At 48.4% G+C, this 22,603-nt stretch overlaps 1 protein-coding gene across 1 annotated transcript in view; it reads right to left on the minus strand.

Annotated features, from left to right (window-relative positions):
* Positions 1-22,327: 22,327 nt before the first annotated feature.
* DGUOK (deoxyguanosine kinase) overlaps positions 22,328-22,603 on the minus strand; it is a 29,050-nt gene continuing 28,774 nt past the window's right edge. Inside the window, 1 exon segment of the mRNA XM_027623440.2 lies at positions 22,328-22,570. Coding sequence (XP_027479241.2) covers positions 22,544-22,570 — 27 coding nt within the window. The 3' untranslated portion in view covers positions 22,328-22,543.

The raw sequence follows: 22,603 nt of genomic DNA on the forward strand, positions 1-22,603 counted from the left end.
CCGGTGTCCCCACTTCCTGCCGCTCCCTACGGGCCCGAGCGGTCTGGGACGGCCCCGGACCCCCGGGAGCCCTGAGCTCTGGGCCTGACCTGACCCCCCTCTCCCGGCTGCCGCTCGCTCATTCCGAGGCAGGACAATGGGGGACATCGCGCGTTTGCGTACCGAGTCAGCCTGGCCGGCAAGGAGGGGGTACCCGGGGACAGAGGCTGCGGGCCGGCTGCGGGGCACCCTCGCAGGGGTCACGGCCGAGCGCCGTACTCAGGCGGACCCCAGCGCCCTGCCATCGCGAGCCTCCCCCGCGCCGCGCTCGGCTCTTTCGCGTCGAAAACAAAGACTAATCCGATACCCCCGCCCTGCCTCCCGGAGGAGGGGGAACGGGCGCGTCGCGGAGGGTAACGGAGGGAGGACAGCGTTCAGGAGGGGCTCAGAGAACCTCCGACGGGGCCGTGGCGCAAACCAAGCCCCATTAGCGGGTGCACACACTTTGAAAAGTCACCCTGGGCTATTTTCCAGACAGAGGACAAGGAGCAAGGCACAAGAATATTTCCAAGTTGCCCAACTGCCCGTTCTCTCTGCTGCTTTTTTTTTTCCCTCACCTGTTGTGCAGGCCAAATTGAAATTCCAGGTTAGATTAATTCAGCCTCCACCCATCTGGCCTGACTGCCAGGCTGGTGTCCGCAGCTGCCTTCCACCTACCTGGGTTGCTGGGGAGAAGGGTGGGTCTCTAACACACACACGTACACACACACACACACACGCTCGCGCGCGGGCAAGTCCTGGCAGAAACAACCTTGGGGCGGACTGGCCTGACCAGTTTGGGCGGTGCTCAGGGAGCCAGGTACCTGGCAGGCATCCCCGCCCGGCTGAAGCTAACAACTCAGCCAGAACTGGAAAAAGAGCATTCGGCCGGCTATTTAGAAGAAACAAAAAAAGTAACTGATCTCAAGTAGCGCTGTCCAGAAAGCCCTAGGCGGCAGGAGAAGCCGGGGTTTCTGCCTGGAACTTCCCTCCTCGCAGGCCTTTTTTTGACAGCGTGCGCCAGTGGTCAGGTTGTCAGCTGTGGGTGGGTGGGGAACATGGCTGCAATACTTACTTCCTACCTTGGGTGTGTGAGAGGACTAAAGAGTTTCTGTTCAGGGAAGTAAGTCTAGAACTGAGAGGAGATACTTAGTGTAATTTTCAACCAAATATGAGAACAGGTTGTGACTTGAAATTGTTGTCAATGTAATAAATGTTTATGTTTTAAATAATTTTATTTTAATAAAAATTATATAAAAGAAAATGTAAAACATACAGAGAATTCGAAGACAAACATCACCCAAATACAACCACATTTAGCCATGTGTATATTTCCTTCTAGCCTTTTCTATTTGTAGATTAGTTCCTTTTTTTTTTAATAACATGGTTGTACGCACTCTGATTACACAATTTGCTTGCCTTCTTTCACTTACCATTATGCCATAAGCATTCCCTATTTGTTTACACAATCTCCAGATAGCGTGACAATGGGGCGAAGCAGGTGGCTTAGGGACAGCAAATTCTGGGTTCCAGACCCGGCTGTGTCATTTGCTAGCAGAGTGACCTTGGACAAGGCACTCACCATCTCTGAGAGAATCCAAGTACTTGGCCCACAGCTCTCTGGACCGCGCTACTTGAAATCAGTTACTTCTTTTTTTCTTCCATAGGGCTTATAAATGAGAATAGTTACTGTCTCATCCGTAGAACAACCTTGTGAACTAGGTACTATCATGAAAGTCATTTTACAGATAAAGAAACAGATTAAGTAACTAGCCCAAGGTCACTCAGCTAGTAAATGGTAGGTTCAGAATTTGAGCCTGGCATCTTTCCTCCCGTATTCTGAGCAATTTCCTGTGTGCCAAAGTACTCTCCACCAGCTATCTATGAGGGGGCTGTTTCACAAAACCCCCTGGCTTAGCTAGCTAGGTGGATGCTGGTGCCATTCACCAAGACAGAGTGCGGGAGGAGAGATACCTGGAGGCATCCGTGTGGAGCTGAGGGATGGGGCCTGGGGCTGGCAACACACACATGTGGGCCCCATTGCTGAGCACCGTGTAAGTGAGGCCTCAGGTGTGGAGGGGCTCACGGGTAGTGGACACGGAGCGTGAGAGGAGAAGGCAGCCAGGACAGAGCCCCAGGGAACGCCAGCTCCCAACGAACAGCGGCTGACAAGGGGCCAGCCAGAGAGACTGAGAAGGAGCCACCCGAGAGGTGGGGGAGAAACTGGGCCCAGCCCGACACCTGCCTGTGCTTTCCCAGCAGCTTCTCCCTCTGGAACCCTGCACTTGGACAGTCTCATTTGCTCATTCCCTGTGCCTAGGGAAACCCCTTCGCCCCTCACCACCAACCCCCTCCAGCTACTCTTTCTATCTGCCAAATTCCCACTCATCCTGCAAGTCTCCGCATAAATGCCAGTTCTTCTGTGAAACTTTTTCCAGCTCCTGGGATTCCAGAGCCCCACCCCACCCCCACCCCTACCCCAGAAGTTTGAAGCTCCCTCCCTTTGCCAGTTATCTTATCAGCATTGTAATTGTTTGCACATTTCCCTCCCAGTTACCATGAGCTCCGGGAGGGCTGGGACCTCATCTTTCCACCTTTGTAACCCTAGACCTAGCGCTGGGATCAATATGTGTTGAATGAAGAAACGAGGTCAGTAGAACCTGATTAATGACATATCCCAGGTGACACGGAAGACCCACAGGCCTCCAAGGGGTTTTTTCCAGCGGGCCTTCCGGGCTCTGCAGCCTCTCATGCTGCCGGCTTACTCCTTCCTCGCACTCAGGGCGGCAGAGCCTCTCTGTCCCGCGGCCACATTAAGCTAGAGGCAGTGAGTGGTTCGCTAACCGTGGTCCCCAGACGCAGCGTCACCAGCACCTGGGAACTTGTTAGAAATGCCAGCTCTCGGGCCCCACCCTAAACCTACTCGAGCAGAAACTGGAGGTGGGGCCCAGTGCTGTGTTTTAACAAGCCCTTTGGGAGATGCACGCCGAAGTTGCAGAAGCACTGGACTGGTGGAAGCCAGTGGTTGAGAAGAAGACAGTTCAGCACCCCGCCGGCGGCCGGGATCGGGCCCGAGGCGCTTAGAGGAGGGAGACCGAGAGAGGCTCCCATTATTAAGCAGCGTGGCGGGGGCCCCCACCCCCCCAGCGACCGAAGACTGAGCCTTTTTAGGCCAGGGCTCCGATGAGGTCAGGGACCTGGCTGCCGCAGCTGCCCCAAGGGTTAGAAAGGGAAATCCCGTCGCGAAGGAAAGAAGCCCCAGTGGGCTGCAGGCTCTGCAGGGTGGGCAGGGGGCATTGCCCTGCTTGGGGATGGAGGTGGGGCTGGGAAATAATGAGGACTTCCAGCTCCATGGAGGAACTGCGGTGGCTTCAGCACCCGCAAAAGAGCACAGGAAGTTGAGTTGGATGTGCCCGCGTGGTTCTTCTGGAAGTCACTTCGGTGGAATCAGTACTGCTGCTTTTTTGCGGAACCTGCAAATGATCACATGTCCCTTACCTCTGAGATGCTTGACCGTGCTCCTTCTCTTTAGCTAATAAGCAATTTGTCCTGTTTGAAGAAGGAGCTTTGTCCTATGGAACTTTTTGCAGAAATGTAAATAGACAGCCAGGTCCATGCCTGGGCTTCGTGTTCAAGATTGAAGGCATTGGGAGGTTTATTTGATTAGGGACGTGTTTCTTCTTTGATCATGCATTGGGTTAAAAATGTTATCAGCTACTGTTCGCATAGAGATTTCCCTTTGCAAAGAACTTCCACATACATTATCATTCTGTCTGCATAGTGGCTAATACACCAAGGGCAAGTGTTACTTTCCTTTTCTTCTGTGACATAGCTTTTCTTCTTATTATCACCATTTTACAGATAAAGGAACTGGGACTCAGAGAGGTAATTTGTCCAAGGTCATTCACTACCAGGTGGCACAATTGGGCCTACAATCTGGGACCTCTGTGATTCTCCTATCAGGGCCAGGGCTGATACGGGGCAGAAGCTGGCCTTTTGGCTCCTGGGAGAAGGGAGATTCATCAGTGGATTCCTTTTGGACATGCAGTGGTTAGTGTGATGTGTGTAGGGTATCTAGACTATGTTTTTGAGTAGCTCAGCAAATGCTTTCATGTTTTATTTCTGTGACTTCATTTGAATTTAGGCTGAATCAAATAGACTATATAACTTGCAAGGAGAATGCGAGGCCCCCACCATAATAGGAAAAAGATGAAATAACCTGGAAATCTTCTAACCTAAGGGGGCTGGGCAGGAGGGTGGGAACTTTGATGGACTCTGAGACTCAGGCTGCTGAATACCCAACAGGGAAAAAGGCCTTGGTACCCACCCCCCCACCGAAACCTTGATTTGACCGGATGTAACAGGACCTGTTAGGTTTCGCTATAATAACAATCCCCACGTCTCAGTGTTTGACATGAACGTTTATTTCTCATCATGAAATTGGGGGTCAATAGGAGCTCTGTTTCCCATAGCTACTCAGGGACACGGGCAACTACAACTGGACATGTTGCCTCCTCAACCCTGAAGGCAGGAAATGAGGATGGGGCAAAATCAACCACTAATTTCCAAAGTGTTTGCCTGGAAGCAATTCACATCATTTCTGCTCTCATTTCACTGGCCAAAGCAAGTCACAAGGTGGCGAGGAAGCGCAGTAGGTGCAATGCTCCCATGTGCCTGGAAGGAGAAGCAAACATTTGGTTAACAGCACTAATAACACACAGGGAATAGTGTCTGCAGGGGAGGTGGATGTGGATATCTGAGAGGTGCAATCAGTTCTGCCCATTTCATGAGTGCTTCTGCCTCCTGGGGATGTGTGTATCTGAGATTCCCATTCTATTGGGTTGTCACTTCTCCCACTAGAGAGGATTCAAAGACTCAGACCCGGGACAAAGAAATCTGAGCAGAGGGAAGCATGTGGAAGAGATGAGTGGCAGTGGGACAAACTCAGTAGAAACAAATGTGTGAATTGAGAAAGAATCCAGCAGAGGAAAGGACTCAGGGTATATGTGTCACCAGGGGCCTGCCTGCTAAAGGAAAATTCTAAAACAGCAGAATGATGGCAGAAGCATTTCCTGCCTTCTCGCCATTCACTCCCACTCATCCTTCCTGGCTTAACTCAGGTGACACTCCAGGAAGCCTTTGAAGGTCTCTTGAGACTGAACCTGCCATCACATTGTTGTCTGTCAGGGACAGACATTGGGTCTGTCCCGTGTACTGTGCTATGGAGAGACCACATCTTGCTCAGTGCTGGCTGCGCTACGGAGGAGGTATTAGAGTCTCAGCGTGAAGGCAGAGAACCCAGCGGGAAGGCTGTTGCAGGAACCCAGGTGAGAAAAAAATGGTGGCCTCTATGAGGATTGTGAGGTGGGGGTGGAGAGAAGTACTGAAGAGAGACTTAGGGAGTCACGTCAACAGGGGTAGGGATCAATTACATGGGGGCTTACAGAGGGAGGTTTTCAGAAGAGCAAGGTCAGCCTTTCTAAAAAGAAACTTGTAAAAAACAAGTGGAGAGTTGGGAGAGGAAAGCACAGAAAATATGTGTAGTATAAAAATCATGAAATTCCTGAGCTACAAATCTTAAGAATGCAGCCAGAGCGCTGCAAAGCCTTCTTAGGAAGAGTTGAGCATCCTTACAAGACAGCTTCAACTTCAACCTGTTTGTCCCATTGCCTTGTTTCCATATGTAGCCTGTTCCATCTCCGCTAAGCAGGAGCCCGTCCCATCTGAGACCTGAACTTGATATCAACTCCTTTCATTCTCGAGGTTCCCCTTCGTCATATCCCTCATGGGTGAGGGTCCAGCCCCAATTTGCGGGAACTGTGCAGTGCAGGCAAACCCACCCCTCAGAGCCCCTACCAAACCTGGTCATTCCGCTTGGCCCTTGTGCGCCCTCCCCCACACCTTCCCTTTCCCCAAACCCTGAGATGCTCCCTCTGAGTGCTTGGGCTCCATTTCCAGCTCCTCTGTGTACCGGTTTGTGACTGTGGGCGAGGTAATTCCCCTCTCCCAGCCTCCTTCCCATCTGTCAAAATGCTACTTATACTCCCTCCTTTGCAGAGTCCTTGGCAGGAGGTCAAAGGAGCCACGCTACGGCAATGTCCCGTCTCGGACCTTGGTGTGTCGTAGGCGCTCAGATGGTCCCTCCTTCCATCCTGTCCCATCCCCTGCCTCCTCTTCTCCCTTCACAGAGAAAGGGTCTTACAATATTTTAACCACATGTAGCCATGACAACCAGAGTTAAAATTTATACAATAATCAGGGAGGATATTATGTATTACCTAAGAGAACGGAGGTAATGATGTGCAGGTGCCCAGGATGAGACTTGGCACTGAGTGGGAGCCCCTCCGCAGCCTCCCCACCTGGAGACGGCAGCCCTCCAGACTCATCCTTCCCTGCATATTCAAGCAGCCCTAGCGCCTGCCACCTCCACTCTAACGGTCCTGAGCTTGTCCCCTCTGTCAGCCTTCGGGTGGCGACCCGGCTCTCAGTCCTGCTCTCCTCCTTGCCCTCACCCCGCGGGCTCCTTCCTCACAGACATGGACCCCATTGCCTTGGATTCAGACCTCCTGGGCCTGGTAGTCTCACCAGAGCCCTGGACTTGAAAAGACCAGGCGCCCGGGCCGTCCTGCGGCTGCAGAAGAAGTTTCAAACTCTTGCCGCTCCAAGGGTGGTCTAGGGTCCATAGCAGTGGCAGCACGGAGGCTTGGTAGGAGGGCAGAATCTCAGGAGGCCCCAGAGCTGCTGAATCAGTCTCTGCTGTTCTAACGAGATTTCCAGGTGATTCCTGGGCGCCCTACAAACTGAGAAGCTCTGCTTTAGAAGTCTTCAGGGATAAATGGGAGAGAGATAGAAAGGCTGCCGCGGTTCCCCACGGAGCAGGAGAGGCATTCTTGGGAACACCTGCACTAATGCACTGAGTCATTCGAGGTCACTCTGGCATCGTTCCTGCTAAGCCAGGGAGGCGGGGTATGAGCTGCTGCCTCCCTCTTCTTGCCATTCTGTAGGGTTGTCCTAACGGAGACAGGACTAGACCATGACCCACATCCACCTGTCACTTGGCCATTTCAAACCACAATAAAGCATGAATCTGAACATCTAGCTTTTGGAAAACAATCCAATTATTTATAGTGAATCAAAGCCTTTCAGACAGAAAAGAGGTGTGAAGGCAGAGAGAGGCCACAGGGAACAAACAGATTAGTCCCTCAAACAGGAAGGTGCAGTGGGCAAAGGACACCTGAGTGAGGGGATGATGGGCACTCAGTGGGGCCCGCCCAGATCCACCAGCTCCAGGAGAACCTCACAGCTGCTAGAAAAAGGAGGGAGAAGAACAACGATGCCCAGGAAGCTGGAAGCAACCCACAGGGCCTGGGGGAAGAGCTGAGGTTTATAAGTGCGTGCCAATGGGTGTAGAAAAGTTGATGCAGTGGGTTTTTTGGAAAATATCCCTGGGGCCCAGAGAGGAGGCTGCCCCTTGGCCATGAGAGCCTCCTTGGAGGCAGGCAGGTAAATTCCTTATATACCAGAGATGCAGGGTCTGTGTCCTGCTTCCTAGGGGCACATCAGGGACGTAGGGCCCAATATTAACACTGAACAAAAACCTCAGGATTAGGGTTGTCAGATTTAGCAAATATAAGTACAGGACATCCAGTTAAATTTGAATGTCACAGAAACAACATATTATTTTTTAGCATATGTATATACCAAATGCTACATTCTGGAGCAACCCTACTCAGGATTAGAGTCTGTCCCCAAGGCCTGCGACCAGGGGAGTTTGGGAGTTAGGCAGCCACCTAAAGCCCAGTGGTACCTTCCTAAGACCTACCCTATTTCTGAAATCTGAGAGAAAATGGGCTTTGTTAATTTTGGGGTGGGGCAGTCTTTTATGAGAGGCTATGCCATATTGTTTGCTTTTAAATGTTTTGTCCTATGAAGGTGGGGCCTACCAACGTATTTCTCACATTATCATGTATCAGGTAGGGCAATTCAAGGAATGTGTACTAAAAAGTGTTGTAGTTTTGATCATTTCAAGTCAGGTTCCCGTAGGAGATGATAAATGATAAATTAAATGATAAATTTAGGGAAAATATTTACAAAACAAATGAACAGGAAAAGTGTTATATACTTAGTATTCTTTTTTTTAAGATCTTATTTATTTACTTGACAGAAAGAGAGCACAAACAGGGGGAGCGGCAGGCAGAGGGAGGGGAAGAAGCAGGCTCCCCACTGAGCAAGGAGCCAGATGCGGGGCTTGATCCCAGGACCCTGGGATCAGGACCCGAGCCGAAGGCAGATGCTCATCCAACTGAGTCACCCAGGCACCCCTATACTTAGTATTCTTAATGTGTAAGGAAAAAGATGAATATCCAAAAGGAGGGGGAAAGGCAAAGGATGTGAACATTCACAAAAGAAGAAATACAAATGGCCAATAAAGATATAAAAAGCCCAACCTCATTAATAATCATAGCAAACTGATAAATCACAAAATGAAAATACTCAATTTTGCAAAGACTGTAACAATTCTCTTTCCCAACATATGCCATTGAGGGGACCATCACCTTGTGTACCCTTCTGGGAAGCAATTTAGCAATGTTTATCAATAACCTTCAAAATGTTTATACCCTTTGGCTCAATAATTTCACTTTTAACAAAGTGGTGCACAAAAATCTAGGTACAAGGATCGTCATGTAAGACTTACTTGTAAGAACAGAAAATGAGAAACAACCTAAATGTCCAACATTAAAGAACGATTAAGGTATAGGATGTGAGCACATTAAATCATGATGCAGCCATTATAATGATTTTATTAATTTAAAACTTAAACAAACATAGGTTATAGGTTATAGAAAAATAGGAAGACACAAATGAGCAAAAAGAACATCTGGGGGCACCTGGGTGGCTCAGTCGTTAAGCGTCTGCCTTCGGCTCGGGTCATGATCCCAGGATCCCGGGATCGAGCCCCGCATCGGGCTCCCTGCTCCGCAGGAAGCCTGCTTCTCCCTCTCCCACTCCCCCTGCTTGCATTCCCTCGCTCGCTGCGTCTCTCTCTGTCAAATAAATAAATAAATAATCTTAAAAAAAAAAAAAGAAAATCTGAAAAGAAACTGCAGTCCAATGTTAATCATTATTGATGTCATGGACCGTATCTTTAAAAATTTCCTATGTTGTAGGGCGCCTGGGTGGTGCAGTTGGTTAAGTGACCTGCTCTTGGTTTCAGCTCAGGTCCTGATCTCAGGATCGTGAGATCAAGCCCTGCATCAGGCTCCGAGCTCGGTGCAGAGTCTGCTTGAGACTCTCTGTCCCTCAGTCCTTGCCCCCACTAAAATAAATAAATAAATCTTAAAAACATCTTTTATGTTTTAATGTTAAAATAGTGTTTTTGAAAAATATTTGGCAACATTGGAAAACATTTACGAAATATATGAAATCATATACATTTGTAAGGAGATATGCGCAAAGATCGGAAGAGAATACATTGCAATATTAACAATGGATCTCTTGATGATTTTTGTTTTCCTCTTCATACCTTTTTTCTAAAATTTCTACAAAAAGTATTATTCTTATAATCAAGAAATAGAAAATTATTTTTGAAAAAAGACAAATACAAGGCAGTTTCTTTAGAAAGAAGGAAGCCAATCTTGATTACTAACAGAATGATTGAGGCTTTGCACACTGCAGCGACCCGGAGAACTCCAGGAATCCTGGTGCCCAGGCCCCACACCCAGAGATTTTGGTTGAATGGATCTGGGTGGTGGCCCCAAGCCTCATGTGCTTGGCAACATCTAACCACACCTGGGTGTGGTCTAACGTGCAGCCAGGCGGGGAACCACCGCTTGTCCAAGCCATCTCACTTTTAGGCAGAAGTTTAGGCCCTGTCTGGTGGTGGAGGAACTGCAAGACCTGATTTCAAGCCCCATCAGTGGCCCTCTGTTATCTGTGTGCTTTAGGCAAGCCGTCTAACCGAAGCTTAGTTTGTCTGTCCGTAAAATGGGGATGTTTGGTGCCTACCGCAAGAGTTGGGGTATGGCTTCCAGGAGAGGGCAAATGCGAAAGGTCGGTGTGAAATAGAAAGCATATAGAATGAGCTCTTTGTTAGAACCTGGAAACTCAGATGATAACAATTATCTTTGATCAATGAAATATCCTTGGCAACACGGGAACCCATGCAAATAAGCAGGTTTGTTTCTAAGCTCTGTCGGTCTTGTAATTTGACTTGATTTGGAGATTCTGGAGGCAGGTGCTGTCAGATGTGGATGCCCAGGACAGTCCTAGCCTAAGGGCTCATGGCCAGTGGACGGCAGCCAATAGATCTGAGTTGGTTCAGACCATTTGGTCATCTTGCTTTGAGAGGTGGCTGGCTTCCGGAAGCCCAAACCTTGTTCTCATGAAAAAGTACCTTTGCATTTTAAGGATTGCTTCCAAATACGTGCTCCTATTTAACTGTCTCCTTGGGAGGTTGCGTGGCCACTGCTTAAAATGTCTTGGGAATTCCTCTTTTGAGATTGCCTTTGTCTAAGCTACATTTTTTTTTCTGGGTAGTTTCGTTTCAATCAGTGAATTCATTCTCTATCCTTTGAAGAGGAGCTTAATTTTAGAAAACAGTCAAAAATATCTTTCGGAACCAAACCTGATCAAGATGGTATTCAAGCCTAGATAAGACCTTTTTTTTTTTAAGTGAAGAGGTCACTCGTGAAGTACATGTGTGTGCCTGTCTTCCTACCCAGTGTATTCCCAGCACCCTGCCCAGTGCCTGGGACCCAGATGTTCAACATATTCCTGTTGAATGGTGAACACAGCCTGGCTCTCTACTGGGACCTATAAACTGGCTCCAATCTGAAAAGGCTTTGGACCAAAGCAGTCTGTTTGGGATTAATAAATTCTAGTTTGTATGCTAATTAGAAATTAGTCCCTTTCTTTGGTAAGTATGCTTTCTCTCTCTTATATATATACCTTATGCATTTGACTAAAGAGAAAATTTTGCAGTTCCTTCCCCTTACTGGGGCTAATACTGGATTTAGTTTCCTAAGGCAACACTAATCAGTGACACTGGACAAATCCAAACATTTCTGGAATTATTTTTTATGCCAACCCAATTTACAAAACAACCAATCAGGTATTGTTAACAAGGACAACGCCTGAAACAAAACTCGCTTTTTCACACAAGGATTTCGAGACACCGATGTTAATCTGGATTTGCACATTAGCTGAGGTCCGCACCTCCTGCCTTAATGAATTTGAGGCGTATGGAGTTATGCAGCTCACAGCCCAGACAGAGAGATTGGCCCGAGTCAGAACTCCAGGCTGTCCCGGCTCCGCCCTAGTAACTGTAGTAACTCAGCAACTGGCCTGAGCAGCCTGGGGAAGACATTTCACACTTCCCCCTTGGTCTTTATGTCCTTATCTATGCAGTGATCTCACACTCTTAAAGTCACGGATGCAAAACTGAGAACCATGCGGGCTGACATGAGGCAGGGAGGGCAGGTTGGGAGGCAGGAGACGGAGAGGAAAGCAAGGTCCTGCTCAGGTAACGGGGAGGCTTCCACAGCACAGCTGGTCCCGGCTGAGGCAAAGTCTCTGCTCCGAAGGAGAAAGAATGCCAAAGCCAAAGCCGAAGCTCGATTGCTTCTGGCCACGGAACCGTTTCCAGGAAGGGAACACACAGGTCATCTGAGGTCAAGTTCAGGGCACGCAGCCAGCCGCCAGGCGGGAAGGAAGCTGCAGTGAATGCCTGCTTGCTTGCTCTCCAAGCCCTTCACCTTCTGAACACAAGTCCTCCATCAGCCCCTTTGCCAGGTCTCCCATGGGACCGCAGAGGCTCAGTCCAGACCCAGGCATTCTGGCTCTGGCCTCACAGACACAGCCCACACAGCGGTGCTGAGGGGAAGCAGGTAAGAGACAGTGTGAGCATCGGAGGCTCGCCGGCCTGTCGTGGCCTTGCAGAGAAGAGGGGCCCAAGTGCTCCATTTAAAGCCTTTGAGCATTCCTCATCCACCGTTGCCCTCCCCGCCCCCAGAATACACAGGACACGTTCCTAGCTCCCTGCCTTTGTCCGTGGCCTTAACTCCACAGCCACTGTCATCCCAGCTTCTGCTCTACAGATCCTCCTCCCGTGCGGTGCCCAGCTCACACGCCATGGGATCCATGCATTCCCTTTGCTGAAAGCAGCACCGGTTACGGTCTGTCTTGCATCCCACTTAGGCACACATCGTCTCTCCCCACTTGGCACCACACTCTATCTCCTCTTCACCATCACATCATACGTATTCCTTCCTTTGCCCACACTGCCTACCTGCCTGGTCTGTCCTTACCGTTCTGCCTCCCATCATGTTCCACGCCTCACCGCCCAGGGCTCAGCTCAGCTAGACTCTCTGAAAGACTCTCCACCCACACAGACCTACCAGCTCCACTTACTGAGTGGCTACTCTGTGCCCAGAAGTTTGTCTACAGTATTTCTAATCCTGGAACGGCCCTGCAAAGTGGGAGCAAAGAGGGGCGCCGGGGTGGCTCAGATGGTTAAGTGTCTGCCTTCGGCTCAGGTCATGATCCCAGGGTCCTGGGATCGAGTCCCGCATCGGGCTCCCTGCTAGGCGGGGAGCCTGCTTCTCCCTCTGCCTCTGCCTCTCTCTCTCTCTCCCTCTCTCTCATGAATAAATAAATCAAACATTTATATAAAAAAAAGTGGGAGCAAAGATAGTTTCACTTTCAGACTTAAGGAAAAGAGAGGCTCAGAGAGGTTCCTGAACTGGTCAAAGTTGCACAAACGGTTAGCAGCCCCGCCGGGACTGGAGCCCAGGTGTGAAGCCTAACCCCAAGCCCTCCATCTCTCCCGTACTACTTTTTCCTTCGGAAGGCAAATATTTTGAACTTGAGGCTATAAGAACTTTGAAGAACATCGTTCTTGTTTTCAAAGCAAGGAACCAGAGTAGCTAGGCCTGATGACTTGCCCAGGGTGACACGGCTTCTCTCCATGCTCTTTCCTCATTCCTCCCACGTGCTGGCACCGGGGACCCCGGAACCATCTATCCACGGCAGGGGGTCTCCAGTGCCAGGTAACATTCTCCGGGGTTTCTAGTTGCAAGGCCTCTGACACACACCTGTCCTGCAAGCAGGGCCCCAGACGAGGCAAGAGAGAATGTCACAGCAAGCTTAGAGCCCCCAGATTATTAGTTGAGCTATATACAATGATAAAACCCCAAACGACAGTGACTTAGGTTTAAATCTTTCTTGTGTAGAAGTCTGAGGAGGGCAATCTGGGGCTAATGTTGCAGTTTTACCCAGTCAGGGCCTGGGGCCTCTTCTGCCTCCAGCAAATCCTTCCTCATGAGGCCCTGCCTGGTGCCCAGGGGCCCCAGGATCACCTGGCTCGGGGGAGTCCGAGAGCAGATTCAAAGGGCTCCCTGCCTGTCTTCTATTTGTACCTGTCACACCGGAAAGGCTGCTCAGCGCCTGGCTGGGAGCTGGCCTGGGACCTGGCGGGCATGTAGCATGGTGCTTGCAGCATAAAGGGGTAGGAGTGGCAGGGACAGTTCATTGCTTAGTCCAGGGAGCTCCTCAAGCTCAGCCTACTCTTCTCCTTTCTTCCTTCTTTCTAATAGTTATTGAGCTGCCCATTCCTACGTGCCAGGCACTGGAGATACAAAGATGCATAAGACATATCCAGTGATCTGCTGAAGAGACGGGGAAATAGACTATTTGGATGCTATGGTGGCAAGCGCAACCATAAGAAACACGCAAAGGGCACTTGGCAGGAGCACAAAGGCGCCTGGCCCAGCTGGGGAGGTCAGCCATGGAAGATGGTGCTTGCTGGTGACAGAGCTGAGAAATAGTAGGGGGCAACTGCCTGCCCCAGATGATCAGCCAGCTGTTGGGGATGAGTGAGAGGGAGGAGTCAGGTGCCCCCAGTTTTCTAGCTGCGGTGGCTGGAGGGGGGACGGGGCCACCACAGAGACAGAGAACACAGGTGTTCTCTTGCCTTGGGGAATGCCCCCAGGTTCAGAGGAGGCTGTACCTCCCCAGTACTACTCTTTTCCATTGCTGCTCCCAAAGTTGTGCACATGGGCCCTTTCCACCATAAGGGTTTTAATTCAAGTGCTCTCGGGAGATGAAGTCCCCTTGACCCTGGCCTAATGAATCAAATGCAAGAGTGTAATGTGGACCATGCAGCCTCTGGGCCAAACTAAGCTGGTTTCACAAGTGTCAGCTGGGCCCACTGTCCCTAGTGTAAGCTTTCGCTCTAGAAAACCCACCTGTAGTGAACATCTGCCACTTTGTGGAGAACCAGTGAATGAATCCCCTTCCTGTGCTCGGGGACTTTCCCATTGTGGTTGGAGGGAGAGCCAGCCTCAGCACGGTGAAGATGAAAAGTCAGATACTGCCTTTCTCAGATTCCCTTGCAGCTACCTGGCGTGTCAAGGGCATGTGGCTGAGACTGCAACTAAGATATACTTACCAGAGTCTCAGGTCCATGAGGAACTTTGTGTGGCAGGAGCAGTTATGGGAGATCACATTCTCCTAACAGCCACGCTGGACACTCTGGGACCTTGCAAATGACAGCCTTAAAGCTTGAGCTTCATTAGATCCATCGTAACCAGCTTGTTTGCAATTAAGGACCATGACGACTCCTTGGCAGTTTATCAGTCCAGCAGGGTGCATGGTTAGGGCCAACACAGGGGTGAGGGGAGCACAAACTGTGCAGAGGACAGTGAGTAAAACCATTTAGCTAGAACAGAGGATTCTTTCACAGAGTAGGGGAAGATTAAGGTTGGAGGATCCCAAAAGCTCAGTTCAGGAGCTTGGTCATCACCTTGTAAGAGGCACCAACACTTTTTTAAATAAACTTTTATTTTGGAATAATTTTTTTAAGTAAGCTCTATGCCCAATGTGGGGCTTGACCCCATAGCCCCAAGATCAAGAGTCACATGCTCTACTGACTGAACCAGCCAGGTGCCCCAGTTTTAGAATAATTTTAGATTGAGACAAAAGTAGCAAAGATAGTACAGAGACTTTCCATATACCCCTCACCAGTTTCCCCTGACGCTAACATCTTACTCTGTATGCTACATTTGCCAAAACTAAGAAGTCGACACTGGGATGTTATTATTTATTAAACTCCAGGTTTGATTTGGATTCCACTAGTTTTTCCACTAATGCCCTTTTTCTATTCCAGATTCCAATCCAGGATACCACTTTGCATTTAGATGCCAATCTTTTTAAAGGAGAAGACTGAATATGATTAAAGCTGTTTTAGAATTGTCTGATAGCAACATCCAGGTTGGACCAGGAAGTTGGGTAGAATGGCATTTGTAAAGGCACCCCAGGATCTTCACTGAGTTTCCAAATGCACCTCAATGCCTGCTGCCTTAAGGGACTCAGCACCTTGAAGGCGCAGTTGCCAGGAAGAGATCTGGGCCACTGGAAGCATGTCTGCCTGCTCAGGACCCGCGGGGCCAAAGGCATATTTAGGATGTACCTGGGGGCCCCCACCTAGCAGTGCTAGCAAGCCAGAAGTTCTGCCTGCCTGAGCAACCCAAGTGGACTGATAAATCTAAATAGGGGGCCAAAGAAATGCATGCTGGCCTTCTTTTCTGAAAGTCTAGCTTTGTCTCCCTTAACAAGCAGTTTGTTGTGGGAAGAGAACAGACTGGAATCAGGGTGGACCTGGGTTTGAGCTCCAGCTCCACCACTTGGTACAGGAGCCCCAGGTGAATTCCCTAACTTCCCTGAGCTTCTATTTCCTCACTGGTAAAAACTGGGATCTTAAACCTCCTTCATAAGATTACTGAGCAGATGAAATCACATTTACAAAGTGTTTGGCAGGGTATCTGGCACACCGTAGGCATTCAATCATCATCGGCTCCCTTGACAACTTGAGGATGGGGTCTGGCCTCGTAATTTTTTTGCATTTCCTTGTAGTGCTTAGCACACAGAAGGCACTTCATAATTTGGTGATTATAATATAGAGCTCACAAACCCAATGACCCCAGAAAGGGCAGATCATGTCTCCAGTTACCTCATTCATTTATTTAGCAAGTCTGTATTAGGCACTCGCCAAATAGCAGTAAATAGATAAATGCCAGGCACTGTGCTAAAGCCACCAAGACAGGGTCTGTGTCAAAAATGGCAAAACCCAAGAGGGGAGAGAGGTCTCCAGACAACTTTCATTCAGGTCTGATAGAGTCGGACATAGTTGAATAAGCAGCGTGTCCAAGAGCACAAACACTGGCTCCTTCTGTGTGGGGCCAGGGTAGAGCCTCACAGAGAGAGTAGACTGGGGGCTGACAGAATCAGTAGTTCTTTCAGTAAAAAAGAGTGGGAGAAGATGAGAGAGAAGCATTTCATTATGTGGGAAACACAAGATGTCTTCTGAAAGCATAGGTAGTCTTGTGGGGTTTATGGGAGGAAGGGTGGCAGGTGAGGTTATATAAACACGGCAGCTCCAATACTTCTCCACAGAAAAGGCTGAGAGGCGGTCATCGGGTGGCAGGGGCTGGCCGAAGACCTGACTGGAAGCTGTGCTTTTATAGAGAAACCACAGTTTTCTTTGCACAGTAGTCTCCCCCTTACCTGATGGGGATACATTCCAAGACCCCCAGTGGAAACCTGAAACCACAGGTAGTACCAAACCCTACATATACTATTTTTACTCCTACACGTACATACCTCTGATAAAGTTTAATTTATAAATTAGGCACAGTAAGAGATTAACAACAAATTCATCATGAATAACAACACTGAACAATTATAACCATGTAAGTTTTGTGAATGCACTCTCGCTCAAAATACCTTATTGTGCTGTGCTCACCCTTCTCGTGGTGACACTGAGAGGAGAAAATGCCCACGCGATGAGGTGAAGTGAGGGCAATGACGTAGGCGCTGTGACGCAGCATTAGGCTACTGTGGACTTTCCCACAGCTCATCAGGAGGATCATCTGCTTCCAGAAGACGGCTGACGGCTGGTAACTGAGACTGCGGGGAAGTGAAACCGCGGATAAGGGGGGATGACTGCACATGGCTGAGTTGAGGTGGCTTGCCGGTGGTAGTACAGGGCGGGCACAGCCATGCTGGGGGAGGGGGGCCCTGCGACTGCTCTGGAAGAGGGTGTGGAGTCGAGGAATTCGGGGGACTGGACTGCAACGTCCACTACACACCTGCCTCTAGAGAAGCAGACGCTAAGGTGCAGGGAAGATTTGGGAGCTTTCAGAGAGGAACAAGCAGAATTTGGCGAGAAAGGGTGTAGGAAGAGAGCTGGAGGGTGAAGAGGATTCCTCATGTGAATGGAGAAGCCAGGGGGTGTTGTGGGGGTGGGGGGCGGTGAGGGGGTTGGAGGTGGGAACTGTTTTGCACATGCTGAGCAGAAGGGATAGCCAGGTAATGATGCCGAGGTCCAGACGCAGCTGGCTTTCAAAGTCATCCTCCTGTCTGGGATTTGCTTCAAAACAATCTGAGAGGGGTGAGAGGTGGCCCTAGGTGACACAAAATTGGCTCTGAATAGATAACTGAAGTGGGTGAGAAAGTAAAAATTAGCTCAGACTAGGAAAACCAAAGCTGGGAGGGCAGACCCTAGGTAAGGCCAGCTACAAAGTTACCGTGGAACAATACTCCTCCCAAGGGCTAGTGTCAGAACCACCCCCTTCTTTGCGTAACTACTGCTTTCTGACTCACTGAGAAACCTTGTTCCCTAAAATGATGGACCATCAGAAACTTCGCTGTTTGAAGTTTTATCAGTAAAAATGAAACCAACCCCCTTCTGCTGCCAGGAGGATCTAAGTCACTTTGACAGAGAGAAGCGGTCTTGATTTGCAATTCTGGTTCAGAGCTTCAGATAAGGGGCTTCTCAACACAACAGTCCACATTTACCTTAACTTTGTATTTTTGCTGGAAATGAACCTGGGTCTATGTGTAGTTCAGACCAGGTGTTGACTCCTGTACACACAGACCTGCTTTGCTTTGAGCCTATCAAAGCACTGCTTCATTTACATTTTGACCTAAACTCTATCCTTCCCCCAAATCCTGTAATTCTCTTTTCCTGTTTGGTCAGACACCCCTAGTTCCTCTGGTGTGGTCTCCTTCATCGTAATGAATCAGTCAATCAGATTTTGTCAAACTACACGTTTGTTCCTGGTGATCTTAGGCTGATTGGGCCAGGGTATGGGTAATAGGGATACAGGGGTTCCTTGTACTATTCCCTCCACTATCACAAATGACTCACATTTTCAACGTTTGCAAGTGCTTCAGAAGTCTTCACCCCATGATAATAGTAGGAGCCATGACATTGAGATCTCTGCAAGTGTGAAAAACAGCCTTCCAAAGACATCCAAGTCCTGATCCCCAACACTTGTAAATATGTTATCTTCGCAGAGGTACTAAGGCTAAAGATCTTGAGATGGGGAGAGTATTCTGCCCCAGTATAATCACGTGGGTCCTTAAAAGCAGAGAACCTTTCCTGGCTGTGGTCAGAGAAAACTGTGACCATGGAAGAAGGGTCAGAGACTTTGCTGGTCTTGAAGACGGAAGGGGCCATAAGCCAAGGAACGTGGGCAGCCTCGAGAAGACAGAAAAGGCAAAGAAACAGGTTCTCCTCCAGAACCTCCAGAAAGGGATGCAGCCCTGCTGATAATCTGATTCTAGCTCATGAGACTCATGCAGAGTTCTGACCTATGGAACTAGAAGTTAAATTTGTGCTACTTTAAGCCACATTGTGGCAACTTGATATGGCAGCAAAAATAAATGAGTAAGAGATCACTCAGAACAGTGGGTAAAGACAGAAATGAACCAAGGGAGACACCACATAATGGAACAGCCAGAAGAGACCAACAAGGGAGAAAGTGGTCCAAATGTAAGCTGCCCACTCCTTAAAGTGACGGCTGAAGGTTGAGTAGTCTTGCAGTTTGAAGTGCCTGTTCTTCCCTTGCTTCAATGTCCCTGTGATTCTAGTGTTTGCATTCAACAAAGAGCCTTTTCCACCTGAACTATCACCTTCTCCCTTCGTGTTGAAAGCCTGAGAGTTTGAGAACTTTCACAATCTCGATTCACATTATAAACCCATCAAGGTAATATTCTGGTTCCAGAAGAGCTGGTTTTACCACATCATAAACGAGAATGAAATCTAGCTATTTTTATGTGTTAATGCAAGTTCTGTAACATTGGAGGACACCCTAAAAGAGGAGGGGGACAGCCACCAGACCGGCCTGACCGTGCAGAGCTGGTCTCCCGTGTTTATTTTTTATTTATTTGACAGAGAGAGACACAGTGAGAGAGGGAACACAAGCAGGGGGAGTGGGAGAGGGAGAAGCAGGCTTCCCGCGGAGCAGGGAGCCCGATGTGGGGCTCGATCCCAGGACCCTGGGGTCATGACCTGAGCTGAAGGCAGACGCTTAACGACTGAGCCACCCAGGCGCCCTGGTCTCTGTGTTTAAACACCCCTCCCAGACCCACCCCTTCCTCGGATGCTTAAGGTCCAGAACTACAGCTCATTGCTAAACCACTTTCTCAGCTACCAATCTGGAAAATGGCAAATTATTTCACCCAGGTGGGACTGTTGATGGCACTATCTTACAGAACATTCTAAAGGGCTAAGTGTACACAGGGAAAGAAACACTGGATTTCCGGGTTTTCAGGCCAAGTGGAGAGTGTGAAGGATAGCAGTATATTCCTAAATTATAAACCGCCAGACTCATATGGTTTTGACAACCTGGGCCTAATGCCTCATTCTCACACGAAGGCCTTGGCATGTGACTTTTTCCCTCCGCCTGAATGCCCTGCCCCATTCATTCCTCAGAATTCAGAACTGTCACTTGCTTAGGGGGGCTGTCCCAGGTTATGTTGGTTCCTTCTGTCCTAGGCCACGCCCCGCCAACACCTGTACTTCTCCTTTTGGACCACCCACCACACCTGCAATTATTTGTTCAGTGTCTTTCACCTTCACCATTAGATGATGAATTCTGTAGGGTAAGGACAAGGTCTGCCTTCTGTGGTGCTCACTGTTACCTCCTTAGTCTCCATCAGACAGCAGATACAAGTGTTTGATGACCGATTAACTGAGTGAAGCGTGGGGGCCTTGTGCTCTTATCCTGGGTCTACAGGTGATTTCTACATTAGTGGTTCCTGGAAATGTAAATGGGAATTAAACATTTGGGCCCCTCAAAGCTAAAGAACCAAAACCACTGAGTTTCTAAAACATACCTAACATCCTATGTTCGTCCGTGGTCTTATCTGAAGCCTGAAGCAGCCAACAGACACAAGAACAAGTGGGTCAGATTTTCGACAAGAGTAACAAGATAATTCAGTGGGAAAAGAGAATATTCTTTCCAACTAATGGTCCCAACTGGATACGCACATGCAAAAGAATGAAACTGAACCCTTCCTTACACCACACACCAAAATTAACTCAAAATCAATCACAGACCTAATGTTAAGAGCCAAAACCATACAACTCTCAGAAGAAAACACAGGAACAAATGTTTGTCACCTTGGGTTGTTCAAAACTTTCTTAGACATGACACCAAAAGCACAAGTGAGTAAACTAGACCTCGTCAAAATTACAAACTTTTGTGCTTCAAAGCACATTATCAAACTACACCCCACAGAATGGGAGAAAATATTTCTAAATCATGTCTCTGCTAAAAACTTGTATCCAGAATATCTAAAGTCTCTTACAACTCAACAGTAAAAAGCCAAAGAACCTAAGTGAAAAAAGGACAAAGGATTTGAAGAGGTATTTTTCCAAAGAAGGAATACAAATGACCAGTAAGAACATGAAAAGATGCTCATCATTAGCCATCAGGGAATGTAAATCAAAACATGACAGGATACTAGGATGGCTATAATCAAAATGAGAGCAAGTGTTGGCAAGGACCTGGGGAAACTGGAGCCCTCATATATTGCTCCAGAGAATGTAAAATGGTGCAGTGACTTTGGAAAAGTTTAGCAGTTCCTCCAAAAGTTAAACATGGAGTTACCATTTGACCCAGTAATTCCATCCGTTGGTATATACCCAAGAAAAATTAAAATCTAAAAACTTATATATGAATTTTCATAGCATTATTCATAATAGCCAAAAAGTAGAATCCACATGTCTATCAGTAGGTGAATGGATGAACAAAATGTGGTATATCCATACAATGAAATAGTCATAAAAAAGAATGATGTACTGATGCATGGTACAACATGGCTGAACCTTGAAACCCTTGAAAGTGAAAGAAATCATTCATAAGAGGTCACATCTTACGTGATCCATTTATATAAAATATCCAGAAGAAGCAATTCTAGAGACAGAAAATAGATTGGTGGCTGCCTCGAGCAGGACTGGGGGTGGGAGAAGTGGGGGTGACAGGGGACGGGGATGACCGCTAGTTGGGTGGCAGTTTTTCTTGGGGTGCTGAAGACATTCTGGAACTGATTGTGGTCATGGTTGCACAACTCTATGGACTATACTAAAAACCACTGAACTGTACACTTTAATTAGGTGAACTGTATGGTACGTGAATTATGTCTCAATAAAGCTGTTAAAAATTTAAGTAGTAAAGAAATGCCGTGCTTCTATTTCACGACGACATGCATTTGTCAGAAGCCAGTCTCACACTCATTTTCCCAAACATAAAGAAAGACACAGGTTTCTGTCTTCCGGGACACTGACACCCAAGCTGATTCATTTTCCTGTGTGCTTGCACAACTGTCAAGGGCACAGTGCAGGAATCCCGCTCCTGGGGAATCATGGACCTGCAGGCTTCTTGCAATGGAGCACTTCAATTCTATAGAGCCATGCATTTTTCTCTCATAACAATGAATTGTCCTTGGAGCCTGAAGTGCAGCACGAAAAATTCTCTTTCCAGCAGTCACTCCATTGAGATCACCTGACACTCACTGGATACGGTACTTAGGGCAGGCCAGAGTGCCAGGATGACCGAACCCTAAACGCGAGATGCTGGACTATGGGGATCCTGATTTGTTTTCTCCCTTTGGTCCAGATTCTTCAGCTCTAGCACAAAGGTCTGAGTGCTCCATGCCCCCTGGCAAGAGTGCTGGATGGGAAGAGAGAAAGGAACATCCTAGAGTTCAGGTTCCATTCCCTAGTTCTGGGGGCTCGCACTGAGTGTCCACCCTCTCCTGAGCCACTGTACTTCCCTTTCATGCCCAGGGCAGGGCTTGGCTGGGAATCCTGGGGACAATTCCTGCCCGGGCGTGTCAGAGGGAACAAGTGAGCACACAGGAAGTCTGGGTGGCGAAGGAGTCAAGAAGAAAAGCTATGGCTGTCCTCAGGTGAAAATGGCTTGTCTAGAGGGGAATTCAGAGCAGGGACCAAGAGATCAACAAATGGATTAGGAAAGGAAGCAAAACTTCCACTTTATTTTAGAAGTCCTTGAGATATAAAAGACAATAATTGTAAAGTCGAAGGCTAACACAAACCATGGACCTGAGTGTCAGAGAGGACTCCAGGGGTAAAATAAGATGGCAAGGTGCATGACTCAGGATTTTTCCAGCTTTGGAAAGTCAGAGAATCCAGATCACGGCAAGAACATCCCAGTACTGGCTACAGATTCTTTACAAAGGTGTTTACCTGTGGGAAAGAGAAAAACCAAAAGTTAAATTT

This window comes from Zalophus californianus, chromosome 8 (genome assembly GCF_009762305.2).
Source record: "Zalophus californianus isolate mZalCal1 chromosome 8, mZalCal1.pri.v2, whole genome shotgun sequence".
NCBI classification, from domain to species: domain Eukaryota; kingdom Metazoa; phylum Chordata; class Mammalia; order Carnivora; family Otariidae; genus Zalophus; species Zalophus californianus.